The 22,278-nt window shown below is 43.6% G+C and overlaps 2 protein-coding genes across 2 annotated transcripts; both read left to right on the plus strand.

Annotated features, from left to right (window-relative positions):
• The first annotated feature begins 1,800 nt into the window (after positions 1-1,800).
• Positions 1,801-5,896, plus strand: hoxb6a (homeobox B6a). Its single transcript, XM_042393815.1, has 2 exons — positions 1,801-2,646; positions 4,731-5,896. Exons 1-2 carry the CDS (start codon positions 2,073-2,075, stop codon positions 5,009-5,011), a joined length of 855 nt encoding a protein of 284 aa, XP_042249749.1. The 5' UTR covers positions 1,801-2,072; the 3' UTR covers positions 5,012-5,896.
• A 4,718-nt stretch (positions 5,897-10,614) lies between these two features.
• Positions 10,615-13,725, plus strand: hoxb5a (homeobox B5a). The gene is made up of 2 exons (XM_042393812.1): positions 10,615-11,438; positions 12,876-13,725. The coding sequence occupies exons 1-2, from the start codon at positions 10,748-10,750 to the stop codon at positions 13,121-13,123; spliced, it is 939 nt and encodes a 312-aa protein (XP_042249746.1). The 5' UTR covers positions 10,615-10,747; the 3' UTR covers positions 13,124-13,725.
• The last annotated feature ends 8,553 nt before the right edge of the window (positions 13,726-22,278 follow it).

A 22,278-nucleotide genomic window follows, 5' to 3' on the forward strand; every position in this document is an offset into this window, starting at 1 on the left:
TGTGTGTGTGGCCACTGCTTCACTGTTTATTTACACTGAATTATTACTTTTTAAGTCATTATTTCGAAAACTCAAAGCTGTTTGAGCCACAATATAATTATGATTTGTGTTTTTAATAATGTACATGTATTTGTGTGTATATGTGTGTGTGTGTGTGTTATTTTTCATAGCGTTTAAATGGACAATTGATTAATTAGAATTGTTTTCAGATTATATATTTAATTATACAGATGTATATATATATATATATATATATATATATATATATATATATATATATATATATATAGCTTCGGGAGTTATTATTTTCATATTTTGAATTAAGTTGCCTGAAAATGAGCGTCATAGGCCTTTAATTAATATCAGCTCATAACCATTTAAAATTTGGTGGATGAGTTAAACTATGAGAGATATATGAAAATACGGTGTTTTTGTTTTTTAAATCTTTCTTAAGACCGTAGTGCCTTAGGCTATATGTAGGCTATTTGTATAAATATATTTAACTTGAATATATGGCCACTGTGGACAGAGTTTCAGGCGCAAGGCTGTAATCAGTGTCAAGAAAACGGGAAAAATTGGAAAACTTGGAGCAGACCCGGGACTGTTTCTTTTCTTCTTTTCTCTCTTTTACATTTAGTCCGGGAGACTAATCAGTGCCACAGGAGAAGAAAATAGGCCTAATAATTCACTGCACACATAGATCAAACCGAACCGGCTCCTGCAGAAATACTCCTGGAACACTTCAGCCTCAAGTTTCCACAGACACCACAGCCTGAAACTAAACACATAACATCCATTCATACAACTTCACCAGCAGCTTCACCTGGCTTATCTTCCATCAATGAGACATTATCAGATTATGTTTAGAAAATCCCTTCCAGATTATCAAGTCCAATGGAGAAAATAACCGCGATGAAAAGCCAGAAGAGGACACACACACACACACACACACACACACTGACCGGAGAGGGGGGCATAAATTAACCCACCTACCCAAATAGGCATCACCAATTACAAATGTACAAACACCTCAATTATAGCTTTGCATATCCCGCGTTATTTTGTAAGCTAACTCATATACTCGCCGCACACGGGACCACACAGGCCCGTGCGCGCTTCCGGCTGTGATTTACGCTCGCCAAATTCATTTTAATGCGGTCGGTATTATCTGCAAAGCGCCGGGAATGTGTTTTATTATTCGGTTGCCTCTAGTGGTGCAGCAGCAAGCCCCCCCTCAGGGCAGGCGCGCGCGTTCGTGCGTGCGTGCGTGCGTGTGTGAGCTGCTGGTTGTTATGGCTCCAACAACAGACGGAGGAAGACACACGGGGAGAGAAAGAATCAATTTTACGCGCGGAGGATTCCGGTGTGATTGTGCAATCTCACCGGGAACCGGAGAAAGATTAGAAAGCGAGATTGAATGAGAATTAGAAAGAGAGAAAGGAAGTGGGAGATTGAAGAAGGGAAATAGAAAAAGAGAAGTGGTGGTGGTGTTGGGGGTGGGGGGTAGTTCCCAGCCCCCCTCCTCTTCCTCCTCTTCTTCCTCTCTCCAACGCAAGGAAAAAGGGCGAACGAATGCCAGGCACGGAAGCTCCCTATTGGTCAGTGCGAGGTCAGCTGGTCTCTGCCTCCCCCCCCCCCCCCCCCCCCCCCCCCCCCATACCACTCTCCCAACCCTCCTCCTCACCCCATCCCGTCTTCTCCGCACACACGCACACACACACACACACACACACACACACACACTGGCACTCAGCCACCCAGATACCCCCCCTCTCCCCTCTCACCCTCACCCTCCTCACCCCCTCCTCCCAATCTGCGATAAACTAAGTGATAGCAGCAGCCCGTCGGACTGTCGGCTATAAAACACAACAAATCATAAAGTGCAGGCAGGGGAAGGCAGAGGAAGGAGGACGGGAGGGAGAACCGTTAGCCGTTAGCCGTTAGCCTCCTTCTACTCCTCCTTCTTCTTCATCGCGTTGTTGTTGTGTTTGTTTCGTGCCCTCCTGTCCTCCCCTCTCCTCTTCTTCTCCTCTTCTATCCTCTCCTCTCTTCTCCTCTCCTACTTTCTCCCGATGAGTTCCTATTTTGTCAACTCCTCTTTCCCGGTGACGCTACCGGGAACGGGTGGAGGTGGACAGGCGGCGGCGGAGTCGTTCCTGGGTCAGATCCCGCTCTATTCGTCGGGATACGCCGCCGACCACCCGCTCAGACACTACCCGGGGGCAGCAGCTGTTACCGCTGCCGCGGCCGTGGCGTACGGCGCGAGCGGCGGCGGCGTGCACCAGGACAAACCGTACTCGGCGTCCACCTACTACCAGCAGGCGGCCAACGGAGCGTACGGCGGACACCGGGCGACGGCGGCAGCGGCGGGGGTCGGTGTAGGGGGCGCGACCGGAGCCGGTGCCTGCGACTATGCCACAGCGGCGGCGGCAGCGGCGGCGGCAGCGGCTGCCACGAGCTTTTACCGGGACAAGGATCACCCGTGTAGTCTGGAAGAGCACCATCTCGCCCTGAGTCAGGACGGCATACACCGTAAAGCGGAGTGCGCGGGGCTGAGTGGGAAAGGGCTGTTCGGTGAAACGATGGACGACAAGTCGGCATCAGCCCCCATTTATCCGTGGATGCAGCGGATGAACGCGTGCAACGGTGAGTCTCTCCTTCTTCTTCTTCCTCTTCCTCTCTTTCCTGCATATTTTATGATCCCCGTCATAAAACTGACGTTTGTTTCCTCTGTCAGTCCCTCTGCTGTCTTTCCCTTTCTCTTTTTCCTCCTCCTCCTCTCCCACGAGCTGCTTTATGATCCCCGTTTGTTGCCCTGTCAGTCAGTCATGTGCTCGGTATTTTATTGTCCGTCATAAACCGGGTTTGTTTGGGTTGCAGCTCCTGTTACTGTATGTGACCTGCTGACCGGCGCTGCTACCGAGCAGAGGGGAAGAAAGTTAGCCGAGAGGAAAAGCCTGTCAGAGAGTGTTGTGGGTTAAAACAAGAAACAGATAGAAAGATGGATAAAGAGTCGGAGAGGAAACTAAAAGCATGCTATCTTTACTCCCAGTCAGCTATCTATTTCACTGTCTCTGTCTCTTTTTCCCCCTTTTTTTAAAAAAATTTTTGTTTTCTTTTTTCTTTAGTTCCCAGCCTTCCTCTGGGAACGAACAAATTATTGAACGCATAAAATGAAAAACAGCTCACCAGCTGACATTTAAGGGGAAATGTTCTTTCCTTTTTATAAACTTTTTATAAACTGACAAACAAAGAATATTATCACATCTCCTGCTGCTGTTTTCTTTTTTATCTCAACTTCTGTTATCTTGAAATGGAGGCTGCTGTTAACCTTGCACCGCAGACACTGTTATGCGCTGTTTATTCATAACCAACAGATTAGATATTAGAACAATCAAGCCTGTAAATGCTGCCAAGTCCTGAGTGACAGTGAAACATTCAGGCCAATCTTAAGGAGGGGGATCATCTGATTTATTTCACTTCTAAAAATATGTACAAATCCGTCTTGTTTTGAATTCAACCAAAGTATAACATGTTGGTTGTGAGCTACCGAGTGTCTTTGTTTAACTGAGAAAAACGGCCTGTTGAGAGTGAAATGAGTAATGGTGGATGATGCAGGCTTGTACAAAGCCCTGCAGGACACTCCGAGTTATGACAGATGAGGTGGAAACAGCCTCCGCCGCAAAGAAATATATAGAATAAAAACGCAACGCGGGCTATAAATGACAGTTGAAGATGTAAATGGCAGCTGGAGAGAGAACAGAGTGGCACATAAACCCTGAGTGCTCCTCCATAAATCTGTTTGGCTGAGTTTTTATTTATGGATATTTGGATTTAGATATGTGCCCTGAGCAGCGTGCGGTTATCCATCCATGCTCTGTCTTTCAGATCGATACAGAAACTGAAGCTGCTAAACTGACAACATGGCGATTTGTTTACCACCAGGGGCCAAAATACTGTTAGTGAGGATCAGGGGACTGAAGTTCTGGAAGCTGATCCTCACCGGGGGGAATACCCTGTGAAATATTATAGTTACTATTACTATTATAACTGTTATTATCATCATGAGTGTGGGCTGTAAAACTGAAACAACGCGTTTCTTTCTTCTCCGCTCAATGCTGCCATTCACCAGCAGCGACATCACATCGTCATTTTCATGTTGTGTTGTTTTGTTGTTTTTTAATAAGATTTGTAGAGTTTGATTAATAAATGAGCTGTTATTTTTTTTATAGTGTTTTATTTTGGTTCCACAAATAATTAAAATCATAATAACAGAAAACCTGTTTCTCTAGCAGGCTGAAACACATATTTCATTGAAGTGAAGCTAAAAATGAGATAAATAAACTTTATCTGGCTCTCTCAGTATCACCTAAAAACTTAATGTCCGATTGATTTACTGATTGATTAAATTCTAACTGTATTGATCCTCAAGTGGTACGTAGGGAACAGAATAAACTACTTTTCACGGTGAGCTTATAAAACTGCTAAAGCAATGACGTAACACGCTGATTACGATGTTTTAGAAAAGAAGAGAAAAGACAAGAAAAGACAAGAGAAGTAAAAGAAAGAAAGAAAGAAAGAAAGAAAGAAAGAAAGAAAGAAAGAGAAAGAAAGACAGTGACCCATCCTGAAGGTGACTTTGCTTTCTGTCTCTGGCAGCAGGTACAGCTCACGTGCTAGCGCTCTGTTTAAAATGTAACTTTCTATCTGTGTGTTTCCTTCTGTGTCAGGGACCTTCGGTAGCCCCGGGAGGCGCGGTCGGCAGACGTACACGCGCTACCAGACGCTCGAGCTGGAGAAGGAGTTCCACTTCAACCGGTACCTCACGCGGCGGCGGCGGATCGAGATCGCGCACGCGCTCTGCCTCACGGAGAGGCAGATCAAGATCTGGTTTCAGAACCGGAGGATGAAATGGAAGAAGGAGAACAAGCTCATCAACTCATCTTCTTCTTCTTCCTCTTCTTCCTCCACGGTGAACGGGGGAGAGGAAGAGGAGAAACGGACGGAGTGAAAGAGGAGTAAAATTAAAAAAAAAGAAATAAACTGATGTAAGACACTTAAAGGAGGGAGAGGAGGATGGAAGAAAAGACATGCTGGTTAATCCCTTCCCCTCCCCGTCTCAAAGTTCTTTCAGACGTTTGTCTGCTGTGAAAACTCTGGGAAAGTAGCCTACATTTGAGCAATTTTATTTTATTTTTATACCTGAGCAGAGGTGAAACATGTACTAGAGAAGGAAGAAGATTCCTTTTTAACCGCCCTATTATTGCCAGCCACCTAAATATTGTGTCAAACGGCTTCTAAACGCTGTATTTGCTTCTCTGTGTGGTCTGAAATTGGAAAAATAATTTGTAAAAGATTCTTGAGAAGGAACCGCGTGACTATGGACAGAAATCATGACAGAAAAAAGCGAAGAAATGGGAAAAAAAAGAGAGCAGCAAGAGACAGAAGTGCGTTAAAAAAGAGAAAGGAGAATGTTGGGCACTCTAAGTCACCCAAAGTGTATTTAAAAATACAGTAGGCTAAATAAGTAACCAGCCACCCAACGGTGACGAGCTGTTTGAAGATACAATTTCTTGTTGCATTCCTAGAAAACTTTTTTTTTTTTTGTTTGAAATTCTCAGATGTACTTGTCAGGCACTTGTTTTGAAGCTTTAGGAGACTTCGGGCTGTTTTTCCCCCGCAATTATTATTTTTTTGTTTTTGTTTCTTAATTTTTAAAGGTGTTGTATACCTTCAATTACACGTGCTCATAACAATGTGGGGAGGAAGTTATTTCAGAAATGTATGTATGTCATATGGTGTTGATATTTAAACTGTATAGAAATAAGCAAGGAAAAAAATCACCTTGTACGGTGAAAATAATGTAACTGGGGAACGGGGTGGGGGTAATTTAACCTTTCCAGCGGTTTTACTTTTTTCAGTATGGAGGGAGGGGTGGGGTTGGTGGGTGGGGGGGGTGGGGGCGCTTGGGAGGGGGTGTTAACCTACTGATGTTATTCTCCAAACTACCTAAAAACGTTCAGGAAAGTGTATATTTTATGAATTTTTACATTGTTTATGTTAGTGTTTTTGTCAAGTAATTACGTATACTACCTATGACAGATGTTCAATAAAATGTAATGAAATGTAAAGTCTGGAGAAAGGTTATTTTATTTATTTATTAATGCTTGTTAAACGATTTGTTGATTCATTCAAACATTAACAAACAGCCGCATTTTCGTCCAGCGCCAAAAAAAAGTGAACATTCAGAAGCAGGAACGTTTTTATTGTATGATTTATTGGCCCTACTTAAACACGCGTGCAAAGAATCATAAACCTTTTACCTTCTTACTTGAAACATGCACACACATATTTACTGCGAGAGCGAGGCCGGGGCCAAGTAAGCGCACGCGGCGGTCCGGAGGGGAAGTGAAAAGGGGCGCGAGCTGCTGCTGATGGCGGGGCTGAACTAATTGATGACCAGACCGAGCGAGCGAAAGTTGACCTGTCCTCGAGCCGGCCAGCCAGACACGTCACACATATACACACACACTTCACCCAAACAAAGTGGACAATGTCCTCGTGACCCTTTGAACTCCGCCTGTCCCCTGAGTGACCGGCGCGCGCGTTCGATCTCTCTGCAAGCGGCGGTTTCTGTTTCAGTGATGCACGCGCGTAAACACAAAAACGCTTTTTTTTCTACTTTACTTTATCTCTTGCGAGTGACAAATACAAACACGAACAATAAAAGAATTAGAACGAACACGAATAAACACAAATTATTCGTTATGACGTTGCTGTAATTCATAGTTAGCTTACAGAGACAGTTTGTATTAACGTAGCACACAGATAGAAAACATCAGGTTGTATGAAATGTTATTCTACTGTTTAAAGAACACTCATGATCAGTCTGCTTTCTCTAAATGATGCACAATTATAACGTTACCATGATGTTATTTAGTTCCCGCTGCCATGCATGTGTTATTAGTTTTTTTCTAGCATGTGCCTGCTGAAGGAACTCACATCTGCTGTAAACTTCTAGCTCATTAAATGCGATTTCACTTGCCCTGAATGTATTGAGTTGGCATAATAAGTTATGGAAAGTCTGGTCAGTTGTGGGACATTCTGCCAAGTCAGTTAATAATTAATACCACGCTGAGAAAATAAAACATTTCCTGCAGTCTGTGTGTGAGAGAGACAGTAAGATATGATTTAATTCAGTGCAATAAGCTTTGGTAATCAATGTTGTTTTCCAGTGAGACTCGGTTCAATAACAGAAATAAGCTTAGACTCCCCGTCAAGTGATCTCCTCATAATATTATTTGGTATGGTTTAAGTAGTGTAACAGGCAGAGGCCACGCTTTTGTTGCTTGTACACTTCTTCTATTGGCTGCTGTTTCTAGGTTTCTGTTTGGCTCTGATGCTGCTGGGTTGGTGGTTCAATTCCCACAGTGAGAATGTCTGCTGTAAGGTGAACTGCATGCATGCTGGCAGATGTTCTATGTTAAACACAGTAGAAATGGTTTCACTGTGACCCAGAGGGCTCAATTTACCAACCAACACCCTAACTGTACACTTTGTCTGGGTGTTCTTCACATTTTTGGGGCAAAGAATGTTACGGATCTTTGTGTTATTTTAACATCCTCCCATTTACACCCTTTTCAGGAGTTTTGAAAGCTGCTTTGTTTTGTTTTTTTAATGCCATGACATTCTGAGTTAATTCAGTCTGAAGCAATTAAATTTTTACCACAAGCTAAACAAAATCTTTAACTTTTCAATTTCTGTTCAAATATGAAAATCTCCAAAGTCTGAGCATCTTGACAGTATCTTAACATCTGTGCGCAGCTTGAAACGAGGGTTTAAGTACTCCATGGATTACAATGAATCGTGCTCACATTTGTGCACTGAGAGAATATCTGCTCTTTAGTGGATGATTTGATCCATAAACAATCTGATCACAAGCACATTCAGAATGTGTAGCTCCAGCTTGATAATAACAGAGTTTCAAACCCTGAATCCTGACCAACTTCAGAGCTATCAAGCAAACTGGAAAGCCAACAAAACATCCATAAAATGCAGGAGGAGTGGTACAGAAATTGGACACAACACCAGCTAGAAATAAGGGGATTTGAATTCATGGTGCAGTTTAGACGTGAAAATAAAAATTCAAAACACAAGAGTTAGATGCTCTGCGGTTCTTCAATTTTGTATTCTAGATCATAGCCGCTGACCTCTCTTGCCTGAATCTGTGGAATTTGTGTGGGCCAAACTGGTCAGTGAGCTGTTTCACAGTACAAATATTGAGTGTGATGGTGGAAATCTATATTTAACGAGGGAGTGTGTTCAGAAGTGTGTGCCAACTGGGTCAGTGCCTCCTCCTGTTCATCCTCCTGCGGCTTACAGGCCACTCCTGGCACACTTCGGGTTCTGTGCTATTAAGCCCCTAAGCCTGCTTTCAGGCCGACACTTTGCTGATTTAGTGTTGATATCAAAACAGTGTGCAAAATAATAAATCTGATAACTGTTTTGTGGATTTTAGCCCCCCGTTGTTGCCTCTTGCAGTTGCTTTTTCTTCTGTCTGGTTACTTTGGAATATTCAAGATGATTTCCATTCCAACTGCTGCTTTCTTTTGCTCTTGTGAGAGCATCTGAGTGTCTGAAATGTGGCCTGAAACTGCACACACATGCATGAGCATATTTATACACACACACACACTGTCCCGCAGAGTGCATTCATTTGTATCGTTTCACACACACAAAAATCTGGAATTCTTCATCTGTCCCATGTTCTGGCCTATGCACATGTACGCGTGAAACATGCATGCTAGTGCACATTGAGGCCTACTACAAACACACGCACGCGCGCACACACACACTTACCCAGACACACAGAGAGGCACCCTAGCTGAAATGCATCCCAACTGGGAATCAACAAATCATAAATCAGTAGATTTCCATCCAGTGTGGACGTCACAGATCAGGTTTAACATTCCTCCTCTGCAGCTGGAAGGGAGGCTGCAGAGAGAGAGAGAGAGAGAGAGAGGAGTGCAGGAGAGAGAGACAGAAAGAAAAAAGAAAGAAAGAAAGAAAAAAGACAGAAAGAAAAAAGAAAGAAAGAATCACAATCATAGGCCAAATTTTCCTTCTCAGTCATAACTTGGTGGCTTCACACAGTGTTCATGTGAAAGTGTGTGTGTGTGTGTGTGTGTGTGTGTGTGTGTGTGTGTGTGTGTGTGTGTGTGTGTGTGTGTGTGTGTGTGTGTGTGTGTGGTGGTTAGCTTATTTTGGTTAAAGTTATGGTTAGATTTTGGTCATTTTGTTTATTGTCAACATGACAAAATGAGAATCTGCTCTGTTTTCTTATCATCCCATTGGAGGAGATGCAACAAAGAAGATTTCCACAACAATAATAAATAAACAAATACATAATCACGGTGTTGAAACTGGTAAATATGGCTCATGAGTAAAGTGGATGTCTGGGCGAAATATTGATCATTTTGTTAAAGATATTTTAGCAAAAGTAGAAGAATCACCCTCTTTCCGTCGGCCATGGTAATTGTTGTAATGATGTTAATTGCTGGCTTCACGCGGCCCTGATTGCATCACTGTATCTTGTTGCAGCTGTTATGGTGCCACAAAAGCGCATTATGACGCAGTAATGGGCCTTCGCGGCATTAACTGTATGGCGCAGTAATGTGTTAGTTTTCGTTTTTTTCGTTTACATTTGTGACGTCGGACACATTACTGACAGTGTTATTTGAATCGTTTCTGTGTTACCATTATTAATACTGTTGTTGTTGTTATTATTTGTTGTTGTGTTGTATTTTTGTATGTGTCCGTATTGGGGATCGAAAACGTAAACTTATTTTAATTATTCACTCCAATTTAAACACAAACTTCTCCAAACTCTCAACTGAAGGTGGAAGCAGCATCGACGGACTGCTGTTATTATTATCTGCCATGTTAAATATTCCATTATTAACGGGAATTTTTATGGTTCATGGTCACTGGTTCCTAATTTCCAGCCCAAGCAAAGGTCAATTAACAGGACTGAGTGATGAGAGACACATGCACACACGCGCGCGCGCGCGCGAACACACACACACACACACACACACACACACACACACACACACACACACAGGGAGAGAGGAGGAGGGAGGCAGAGAGAGAATATTTCATAACAGCTCTCTAAGACTCTTTTTGGAGTCTCTACTTTCTCCCTCGCCTTCTTTTTTCCTGCCTCTTTAATCACTGCAATATATTATGTCTGCAGTAGGTGGCGCTCTGAGCTCACCCCCGGCACCTCCAGCAGCGGATAAAGTGAGAGAGAGAGAGAGAGAGAGAGAGAGAAGGAGAGAGAGAGCTGCCCCCGCCCATCCCTTCATCATTAGAAACCTCAGAGCATGAATTACCTCTCCGAAGTCATCGGCGAGAATTTACGACTGGTCAACAAAAGCACGTGACCGCTCCCCCTCCTCTCTGTCTCTCTCTCTCTCCTCCCTCACCTCACCCCTCACCTCCCCCATCACACACACACACACACACACCCCTCTATCCAACACACACACACACACACCACCCCACCCCACCCCCATATTTGGACGGCGCATACATAGCTAAAAACGAAGTACAGTGCAACGCCATAATTCACTAATACATCATAAATCGTTGAAAGTACCCGCGTTATAACGACCAAGAGAAATCTAACAAATCAAGCGCCCCTTAGTACTCAACTGTAAGCCTGCAACTCTCTAAAACAACCTAAATGAGCTCTTACTTTGTAAACTCGTTCTCGGGGCGCTACCCAAATGGCCCCGACTATCAACTGCTAAATTATGGAGCCAGCAGCGGCGCAATGAACGGCGGGACGTACAGGGACTCTTCCTCCGCCACCATGCACCATGCGACGGGCTCTTACGGGTACAGCTACAATGGCATGGACCTGACCGTCACCAACCGGGGAGGGGGGAGCAGCAGCGTCGACAACACCGGAGGACACTTCGGGGGCGGCTCGGTCGTCGGGGACTCCCGGGGTTTCGGCTCCCCGGCCCCGGAGAGGAGCCTCAGACAACCGTCCAGCTGCTCCCTTGCTTCCGCGGCAGACTCCCTTCTGTCACCCGGTTGTGGAGACAGTAAGCTGGGCGCCCAGAGCTCGTCTCCCCGCTCGGGGCAACCAGGAAGCGGTAATCTCAGCTCTCCAAACCTGTCATCCACCTCCTCCGGCGGCGGCGGCGGCGGCACGGCGCAGCGCTTCACGGAGTTGGACGACGCGTCGCCAGAGTCCGACGAGTTGCAGCACAACCGGGATACCGGCAACCCACCAACCAGGACCGGGCACCCGCAGCCGCACAAGCAGGAAGGCGGCCCGGCGGGATCAGCCACTGGCAGCACAGCGGGCAGCGACGGTCAGACACCACAGATATTCCCCTGGATGAGAAAGCTGCACATTAGCCATGGTACATGCTGCTCTTGTGTTTACAGCTTATTAGCTCTGTATCATATAAGCTAGGGCGATAATATTCTTAATGCTGGGTCTATAGATTGTAGCCTATATGTTTGGACACATGGGGATGGTGACAGTTTAGTGCGTGTGGAAGCTACACGGGGAGCCATGGTGCTCTGTGCCTCTCTGTATGCACACTAAATATTCAGCAGACTTATTGCTGCTTTGATGAGATTTGAGTAAACTGGCTGCTTGAGAATAGCTGAAAGACACCCAATTAGACACGGGTCCTCGTTTTTGTGTGCACCCCACAAAGCCTTTTTCCACCGCCTCAATTTAATATTTTCACATGACTGTCAAAAATCAGTCAGCGAGGTGTGTGAACCTCCCAGGAGAGTATAAAATCTGTTTTATTTTGCGTCTTGGTTTCGAGCAGATGCAGTTATTTCAGATTATTTTTTTAACCTTTATTTTTTGTACTTATTTAGAAATCAGAAAGTAACTTAACAGGACAGCTGGTCACCCTCTGGTTAACCAGCTGAAGTTGTGTATTAGTGTGTTTTCTCAGTGCATCGGGGTGCAATTCGTTTTACATTTCCCTCCTGTAGAAGCCAGGGACGCCGGATGGTTGCCCCCGCTGTCTTTCTCCCCCTTTTTTTTATTTTAGCAAATTCCACAAAAGCGTCATAAATCTGTCAGAGGAGAGGCAAGCCGGGCAAGCAAAGCCCAACAGGCTGAGGAGCGCAGACAGACCCGGGTGGGAAAAGAAAAAAGAAAGAGAGGCCAGGAAGGCTTTGGAAACTGTTGCTCCTTTGAAAAGTGAAGCTTTATTACGTGTGGGAACTTTATTAGGGAGGTGAGGCAGAGGACGGGGCAATAAAACCCTGAAGGGAGCTAGAAGGAGTGAAAAGGGGGAAGAAAGAGGGTGATGGTGAAGGGGGTGGTTAAAAAAGAAAACAATAATGTGACAAATAAAAGCAAATCTTTTAGCAAAGGCTGTGGAGTGGAAATGGCAAAAATAAAATGTGAAAGACTGCTGTTAGAATGAAGGACAGTTTTACGCACCTTTGTTGCGCCTTTACGCACGTAGGTAAAGATAAACCTGTGACTGAAATCTGTACTCTGTATTGTGTGTAGGGGTATAGAGGGGGTGGACACAATAATATCAACACCTGTGGCTTCAATATTCAATGCAGTAAACCTGCAGAAAACACTATCTTGTGGAGAATAATGTTCAATCTGGAAGGTGTTGATCTAGTGCTATTTTTAGGGCGTAGTTGATGGTTATGTATATCAGGATGTATTATAATGTACTGTAAGGTGTTTGTGGTATTTTGTCCACCCACTGTTTGAGTTTATTTCTAAATAATCACCCGTTTATGTCACATGTTGGCGCATCCAAACACGTTCCCTAACAGCCACCCACTGTTTGTCCGCTCCAAACCCTCAGATATGACGGGCCCCGACGGGAAACGGGCGCGGACGGCGTACACCCGCTACCAGACGCTCGAGCTGGAGAAGGAGTTCCACTTCAACCGGTACCTCACGCGGCGACGGCGGATCGAGATTGCACACACTCTCTGCCTCACGGAGCGGCAGATCAAGATCTGGTTCCAGAACCGGAGGATGAAGTGGAAGAAGGACAACAAACTGAAAAGTATGACCCTCGCCACCGGCGGCAGTGTCTTCCAACCCTAGAAATTGATCCATTAAAAAAAAAAAAAAAGCATCCGTCCATCACTTTGGAAAGGCTACTTCCATGTACAGGCTTCCCAGGAGGAAAAAGAGAGACAAAACAGTAGAAAAAAAATAAAGAAAACTTGAAGAAAACAACAGAAGAAGGCAGCAGAAGATGGATCAAAAGAAGGCGGTGATGAAGAAATATGTCTATTACAAACAGATTCCAAAGCTAGATAAAAAAAAAAACACTTCTTATTCAACTGAGTACTGTACAGCAGCGCAGCACTTTTTATTTGTTCGGCATGTTGGTCTTTGGTGTTTTAGGGCAACGTATAAAAATGACTGTGGTACTTGCTCTTGTAAAAAACAAAAACTTAGTGTTCGTGTATGTTCTCGTCGTTTTTAAAATAGCTGTTCGGAGGAGAGGAGTCGAAAAAAAAGGGAAAGGATGAATAATGCTACCTAACTACTTTTCTACCTTACATCCTACCTTACAACCTCGCTACCTACCTGTTGTTTAATGTCTAAATATCGTTATATGTGTCAAGTGCGATGTTTTGTAATTGACAAAGTGCTTTCTAGAAAAGTTAGCATGTGAGCTCTTATTGTAAGTTATTTACAGCCAGTAACGCGTGTATAGCCTACTAGTCAGCCCCCCCTCCCCTCCCCTCCACCCCCAACCCCCCCTCTGTCAGTTACTTACCATTCAAATCTACTCCTACTTTTTTTGTTTTTAATTGAGGAAGCAGGGAAGGTGTGTGTGTGTGTGTGTGTGTGTGTGTGTGTGTGTGTGTGTGTGTGTGTGTGTGTGTGTGTGTGTGTGTGTGTGTGTGTGTGTGTGTGTGTTTGTCTAAAAACAAATCAGCCCTGCCTACATTTCCGTATCCATTCATACTGTTGTGTATAGCTCTATTATTCAAGAAAAGTGTAACTGTATATTATTGTTATTATTATTGTAATTATTGGATCTATGTTTCAAAAAGGATGTATATAGATATATATTGACATTTTTAAATGTGACCAGTTGGCTATTTGTAGTTGTATTGTGTGTGAGTGCCTGCTTACATGTGTGTGCAGTAGAGAGAGAGAGAGAGAGAGAGAGAGAGAGAGAGAGAGAGAGAGAGAGAGAGAGAGAGAGAGAGAGAGAACGGGAGAGAGAGAGAGAGAGAGAGAGAGTATGTGTGTGTATGCATGTTAAGGAAATGGCTAACGTCCTGTAAGGCCTGTACGCTTTCTGCCAATGAGCTTTTTGTATTTGTTTGTAACTTGAAGTAAAAAAAAAACAAAAAAACAACAACAACAATAAAGTTCCTCATAGCCTACTCATCAAAACTAGACAGACTTAACCAGCTGCTCATATTCCAAACCGCCGCACAAATGGCGTACCTGGGGTTGAAAACCGCATGAGACATACCCGAGCCAGTAGTTTTAGAAGCCTTCAGGTTCAGACAAATCAATCGGGGATATATGTGCCAGTTGTCGTTATGAAGTTATTGTGAATCATATATTTCGTATGCAAATGTGTGTCTCGGGATGACCTCAGCTATCAGCTGCCAAACGCTGAGCTCGGTGTGTCATATTATAAAGTCTATCGGGCTGAGAAATAGCCCGGGATAGTGTGGTTTGATCCGGGTTAAACCATAAGTGGGTCTGGGCTAACTATCTGACCTAGAAATCCAATTCTTGCATAAACATTGTAAATTATTCCTTGCAATTTCAATCTTCACCCCAATTCCCCCAATTTTAGATATTCTTTTGTGTAGTTTGTAATCGATCTAATTCAAAAATAGCTTTAAAAACTGTCCGTTTTCCGTTCTGCCAAAATTCAAGATAGAAAAACCCGAACTGCATCCTGCGTAAAGACGAAACGCAAACCCTCGCTTTTCCAGGCCTCACTTGAACCCTGAACGCCACATTTCCAAGGCGACAACCTCCAGGACCTCAGCAACACCCCAGTGCCATGCCCGCCATCACTAAATAGGCTGCATTAAACACACATAGACACACAGGGAACAGACGCTCACAGGCTAATTTTCATCTCTGCTCACCAAGTCTGACAAGACAACAAACTGCCCGCGGTGGACAAATTGGTCACTTTTCTCTAAACGACCTCTCTTTTCCGTCCTAACGGAGGCCACTCCCGGCCAAATTAGGTTACCTTCTCCCGGTTTCAAACTGTAAACAACCAAGTGAACTTTTAAACTCACCGGCTGATGCTGCTGCAGCTTTCCTGCTCATACACGGTTCTGTTTCTGAGCTGATGCAGGGGGTGGGGGGGTACGAGGTCCTGCTCCGAGCCTCATCTGGACACAACCGCTATCCCTTGCCTCCTGTCTATGTGTGTATGTGTGTTGAGATTTTTTTTTAAAGCTAACCCCTTCTGCTTTGGGCCAAACTATAAAAAAAGAAGGCAGCTTTGACATTTACATGTCAAACGGATGAGGGTTTTTATCTCCAAGTTGGATCGTAAAGATCAGACCTGGCCTCAGACAGATACCTCTCACTGGCTCTCCTCTGGTCACGTGGGGCCCATAAAGTTAGTTTTATGGTTTTGGGGAGTTGACAATGTACTATATATTTCACATTCTAGAAAGCAAGTGACGGTTTAACGGCTTCGCGGGGATCCTAAAGGGGTCAGTAAAGTAGAGACAGAGCGAGAGAAGGAGGGAGTGTGTGTGAGAGAGAGAGCAGGCCACTACTATCGGCCGCTGTTCCTGCTCCGGTTAACACATGGAGCCCGACGAGCTCCGGTCTGTGCCGCTCTGGACGCTGGGAAAAGCCGGTGGAGAGAAAGATCCAGGACGTGCAGTAGTGTTTGAAGGCTGCCTGTAAGTGGGGGCTAGTAAAGAGGGGAGGGAGTGGGGGTGGTAAAAAGAGAGAGAGAGAGAGAGAGAGAGAGAGCAGCGTAATTACCATGTCACTCACTCACTCTGTAATGCTGCTGTATTAACGCGCTCGCTGAGTGCAGCGAAGCTCCGGTGTATTTGAGATATTTGAGATTCGTTGTTGTGGCTGGTCCGGGCCACGGCGGTGTTGGCGTCATAGATTGAGGGAGCCTCTGCCTTTTGTGCACGCGCGCATTCGCGTGTACTTTTGTGTAGCCCTCCAAACGTGTGTGTGTGTATGTATGCGTTTTAGTGTGTGCGTAATGATGGCACACGGGCACACAGGAGACTTGCTGTATGCTGAAGTGGTTCTCAATGTGCAGAAGTGGCTGGCAGCAGTCACAGAATGGCTGACATCCGTACAGTGGTGCTGTATCTGTGTGTGCGTGTGAATCAGACTAAACACTTTAGCAAAAGGAGAATGAAAAGGATAAGCCGGTGTGGTTACAATGACGATAGACATGGTTTTATCATGAGATAGTTACTTCTTAAATTTTAATATGGACTTGTTGGACTGTTTGAATAATGCATTCAATGCAAGGCTGATGAACTGACCCAGAGCAGCAGATGTTGTCGGTTGTCGTTTACATGATTGTTTTAAAGTTGTGGAAGTGATCCGACTCATATGATATCTCTCCCTGTAGATCACAGGAGAAATATATAGCGATGATGTTATGAAGTGAATTCATATTTCCTCTCTGATGGCTTTAATTGCAGCTTATTTGTAAAGTAGGCGTTTCATATTCTGTGCCTTTCCTTTGTCACTTTTACGCACAGCCACTTTGTGCGTAAAAATGGTTTCAATAAAGGAGTAAGAGTTGGAGAAATGCCCGTGTGTGCCAACATTAACCAACAAGTAAATGGACAAGGACTCACACACACACACACACACACACACACACACACACACACACACACACACACACACACACACACACACACACACACACACACAGTGATATGCGTCCTTGGGCACAAGAAGATCTTTGTCCACCCCCCGCCCTTGTATTTTCCAGGCAGGATGGGTGTGAGTGAAAAAGCGTCGTGGATACAAACATTCCCAAGGCTCCCTCACCATCAGGGTCCTTGCAGGTTATTTTACGCCAGAGATTCAGCCTGTTGTTTGACTCTCAGCAAATACGCACAACTCAAGCTTTGCTTTCGCAGAGAAAAGCCTATAAATTAAACTATCGAGCTTTCAAAATGAATCCCAGACTGATAAAAACCTCCATGGGGCACAAAAACTCCCAATCTAAGCCAACTGTAATACAGAATTCCAAGACGCTAGTTTGTCATCTGAAAAAAAGTTTTTATTCCATGTGCTACTGACATTTTGCGTAAAGGCAAAATTCTGCACTGACCCAAAAAATTGTCACATTATTTATTAGAGTAGGGCACTGCTGTAATACATTGAAAAATAGACAGATGTAACAAAATGAAACAACACTCCCAACTGAAAGCAGAATTAATCACATTCTGTTACTCGCGGATTAAACCACGTGACACGAAGACATCCTTCATGATCCTAAAACTTAAAATCCAAAAAAATAACAGCGACACCAAAACTTTCCATTGAAGCTCATGCAACAGCCTTCATATCACATTTAACAGCCAAGTACACATTTATAAAACTGTTATAGAAACCAGCAGGTACGCGGAATTGACTGGACAGAATTAAATATTAATGGAATTCTTTAAAGCAATATTGAGGTCACATGACGCCTAAAATGTCCATTAAAACAACCAGTAATTGATTTCTATGAGACCACACGCGACGCCACTCCAAAACGCACCAGTTAAATAACACAGATACACCAGTGACACTAATTAATTTCATAATAAAACAAAATTTGAAAAAAATAAAATAAAATAGAATAAGAGCAAATCTATCCATTTAAAAACGGCTGAAATGACATCCTTTAAGCATGGAAGGTGAACATGATTCTAAAGCAAATACTGAAAATATTTCTTAATTTAATACATGTTTGACAACGTGGCATCCAGACATCCTTTACCCCTTAAAATCAGCAGTAGTGTAATTGTTTTAAACCGTATTTAGTCACCAAAAAAAAACAAAAAACACCATTGGTGGAGAGTGCCAATGCCGCAAAATAAATCAACAAGTGAAGCATTTTTTTTGAGACAGAAGTGAAATGACTGCAGGCAGGGGTCTGAATGAAGGGGGAGAAGGCAGAGGTGTTAACAGTACAGTGTCTGACCCTGTAAATCTTTATTAGTTCTCTACACTATTTGCCTCTGATGTCTGAAGCGGGCCCGAAGCTGTCAAACAGTCCGGCTACCAGTCACGTGGCCTCGCGCACGCTCCCTCCTTATTGCTTAGATCCATCATGTAAATTGTTTAATGTCTCGTGTCACTGCGAAAGCTCACATTGCGGTATATACCGAGTGGAGTTTTAAACTTTTATATAAAAAAAAACCTTTAATCAATGTGGAAGCACCCCGATAGATTACTATCAGCCAATGCTGAGCTACGTCACTATCTGACAATAAATTTAATAGTGCTTCTTTTGTGTGAAGGCCAACAGCAACATGGCGCCCTGAGGAGGCCGACAAACACACAGTATGGAGAGACGGATGATTCCCAGCGCTGAGAGACTAAAACTACACATAGTGGATATTTGGATTGATTAAGAATTAAGTTGACAGCAACAATCAGAAAAAAATAATATAATATAACCTCCATCCGCTGAAGAAAACAGTTGAAAGGCAGCTGAAAGCTTCGGGAAAAAATAGTAATGGACCTTGAGTTGTTTTCTTGATTTACTGTGTTAAAATATAGGCCCAGTTTTAAATGGATTCTAATGTCTTTTTCTTGCAAAGCCTTTTCAACCGAGTGCAATTTACTTTTTTAATTTTCATTTTCTCCCGCCACTCTATTTAACATTCTCACATAAAGTAGCTTATTTCCCTCTTTCTTTTACAAAGTGTTTCCCAGTCGAAGTGAACCTAAACTAAACCCGTTCTTACAGTATTTATATATCTACTTCAAATGTGAGTGTGTTTCTCCTCGTCTCGACCACACAGTTAATCTGGTGTCCGCTGCACTCCACTAACAAGAGAGGAGGATTCTGCTTTCGGAAGTTCCTCTCCGCTCTCAAACTCTCATTTATTATGTTCACTTTACATGTGAGGCCAGACTGCCCGATGCATTTTCAGTCTGGGGATTCCTGGCGCTGCCCTCCGCCATCACAATGATTTTTCACATGCTTCACAAGAATGTTATGATCGGGATACCATAAATTATTCAGACACCAATGAAGGAAAAAAATGAAGGAAGACGGTCTTCTTCTCTGTAAAATTCTGAAAAATATGTTAATTATATTACAACAGATGCCACCGCACTTCCATGTATTTATTGATTTGTTTTTCTTTCAAAAATATGCTTTAGATGTATTCTATAACGTTTCGTATATATGAGTAACACAATTCGGGCAAAAAAATCAGAACTCAAGGTCCACTTACTAACTTTTCCCCACGTTTTCAACCGTATCTCATGACTTTCATCAAGGGAGGGTTTTTTATTTTTTTTAAATAGTACTAGTATATTGTTTATATGTACCCACAGAATATATACGGCAGATATACGGTGTCATGCACCGTATATCTGCAACAATTATCCATAGTATCCTAAAACAAACAGTCATAACCTGTAATATATCATATAATAACGAATATTAACAGGGGGAAAATAATAAAAATAATTATGAATTTAGCTGAGTCAACCATGTGACAAAAATGAATTTTGTATTTCCGGTGTGAGATAACGGTTCATATATATATATACATTATATCAGCTTGTGTGTGTGTGTGTGTGTGTGTGTGTGTGTGTGTGTGTGTGTGTGTGTGTGTGTGTGTGTGTGTGTGTGTGTGTCAGAGCGACCTAGGTCCTTGAGGAAGTCTCAGTTCAGTAAACAGGAAGACGAAAAAACTCCCCATTTCATTTTTCATCAACTTCCTCCTTTTAACGATGATACAGGAACACCCCCACAGCTCCAGCGGATCCCCCTCAACACACCCACACACACACACACACACACACACACACACACACACACACACACACACACACACACACACACATACAGAGAGACGGGACATGACATGCGTGACACAACTGTAGTTCCTTTTCTTGTCGGTATAAGTGAGAGAGGCTGTGACATGAAGGCGCAGCAGCAGCTCTGTATGGGCTCCTTTGTTTTTGCTGTGTGTGTCATCTGTTTCCCGTTTATGTACACAGGGCAGCTCCAGCCTCTCCTCGGCATTATGTGCATTATGTGTATTATGTGTACTGGCTTGCTGCTCCTTTGAACCTGTCGAGGCTGTCACAAGGCGCTGAGTTTGGCTTTACAGTCTGTGTGTTGGTGATGATGAGTGGGGTGAGTAACTAATGCGACTGGCCCTTTTTTTTTCATTGCATTGCGAAGGTGTGTGTTTATCTGTGTGTGAGAGACTTTGTGTGGGAGTGACTGAGGTGTGTTTTGTTGTATTTGGTAGGTTTATTGGCAGGGCATGAGAGAGCTAAGAGAGAGAGAGAAAGGTGAATGACCCGGGCATGGGAAGATCCTGTCTGTGTTTTGAAAGAAACCACTGGCGTGTAGCACTTGGTTGCTTTTTGCTCAGTCCCAGTTTGATCATTTGGGGTGAGTACATTAAACTTGGACTATTTGCTGCGTATTTATACTTACAGAAAATCCCATTTTGTGAATAGTAGCTAGGGTTATTATGAAGCCTAGTCTATTTAAAAAAAAAAAAAACAGAAATCCTATTCTCTGTCCCCTGCAATGACACACACATGCGCACACTCATTGCTCTGACTGATTTCTCTCTTTTTTCCCATCGCAGCATCTCCTGTGATTGCTTTACGTTTAAATCGACATTTGCGAAGCCTTAATGTCTTCTGCATACTGATAGGGGTGAACTGCTCGGCCACGGCTCATGAATAATGCACGAGTAGGAGTCAGCGCGAGGTCAGCAGACAGGCTCGAGCCACGCATTGCACGAGGAGACCGCCGCGCAGGCGCAGGAGACGGAAGAAGGCTCATTGAACAGCACTAACCCCCCCATGCGTGTGTGTGTTTGTGTGTCCGTTTGTTTACCTCTCTAACAGAGGGGAAAGGAATTAACAGCTGTCTGCTTTTATTTATTCGTCAGTGTTTCACATGTCCGGGTCGGAAGAGAGAGAAGTTTGCCTCAGACAAACGAAAAACTTCCACAATTTAAATCAGGCTGGCTGGGTAAATACACGGTGGTAACCCGACCGTTCAACCACGCCAAACACACACACACACACATACAAAGAAAAGAAAAAAAAAAACACAACATAGGGCTAAGCACACAATTAGGCTTACAGCCATGATATCTATAATAATGCAAACACATCTTTACCATTAGTCTCACAAGATTTCAGTATAAAGCGGTGACACACTTATCTGTGTGAATTAATCTGCAAAGTAACCAATCTTATGTCTCAAATCAACGCTGAATGGTCGAAATGAAGGGAAACAAGCCTTGATTGGGTTATTATTTTAAAAGTGTTTGCAGTCCATAAAAGCCTTTATCAGCGCCGCTTTGCGAGATTGTGAACACAGCCTGGATAAAACCAGAATGGGGTTTGTTTGTCTTGGCGATGGCTTATAACAAGCCGATAACCCTGCAAATATTTCAAGTTTCCCTGGTCATGGGCGGGTATTATGTTTATTTTTGTGGTTATGCCATATTAAATTCACGTCTGGGTAACACACTCTTACTGATAGACCATAGTTAGTAGTTAGACTGATTTAAAAATACTTAACATTAAAGGTTATTTCTATGTAAGCTTGCTAATACGGCTTTTGCGACTGAGGGCTACACATATAGTCTGTAAATGTAGGCTGTGGTCTTATTAAAGGGATGTTAGGGTGAACTATTACTATATATATGTAGCCTATATATATAACGATGATTAGTAGTACAGGAATACATACATACATGCATGCATGCATACATACATACATACATACATACATACATACATACATACATACACACACATATGTACGTAGCTTACATATGTATATTTATATAGCCTATATATTCGCAGTGAATGCAGCTCTCTCCCGCCACCACCAGAGCCCGCTTCAGACCAGGAGGACAGAACGAGCCAGCCCGCGAGCCCCTCTCTACTCCCACCTCCCAACAAGCACGCGCCCCCGTCCGTCTGAATCCTAACCGTCGATAACCTGCAACAACTTCCCGTCTCTCCCTCGCTGTTAAAATACACAACTGTCA

This window comes from Thunnus maccoyii, chromosome 18 (genome assembly GCF_910596095.1).
Source record: "Thunnus maccoyii chromosome 18, fThuMac1.1, whole genome shotgun sequence".
In the NCBI taxonomy this organism is placed as follows: domain Eukaryota; kingdom Metazoa; phylum Chordata; class Actinopteri; order Scombriformes; family Scombridae; genus Thunnus; species Thunnus maccoyii.

Bases quoted from the DNA above. Each gene is read 5' to 3' on its own strand.
- hoxb6a (XM_042393815.1), top strand. From the start codon at position 2,073: ATGAGTTCCTATTTTGTCAACTCCTCTTTCCCGGTGACGCTACCGGGA. The intron at 2,647-4,730 runs GTGAGTCTCTCC...CTTCTGTGTCAG, and splicing joins GCGGATGAACGCGTGCAACG to GGACCTTCGGTAGCCCCGGG.
- hoxb5a (XM_042393812.1), top strand. From the start codon at position 10,748: ATGAGCTCTTACTTTGTAAACTCGTTCTCGGGGCGCTACCCAAATGGC. The intron at 11,439-12,875 runs GTACATGCTGCT...CCAAACCCTCAG, and splicing joins AAAGCTGCACATTAGCCATG to ATATGACGGGCCCCGACGGG.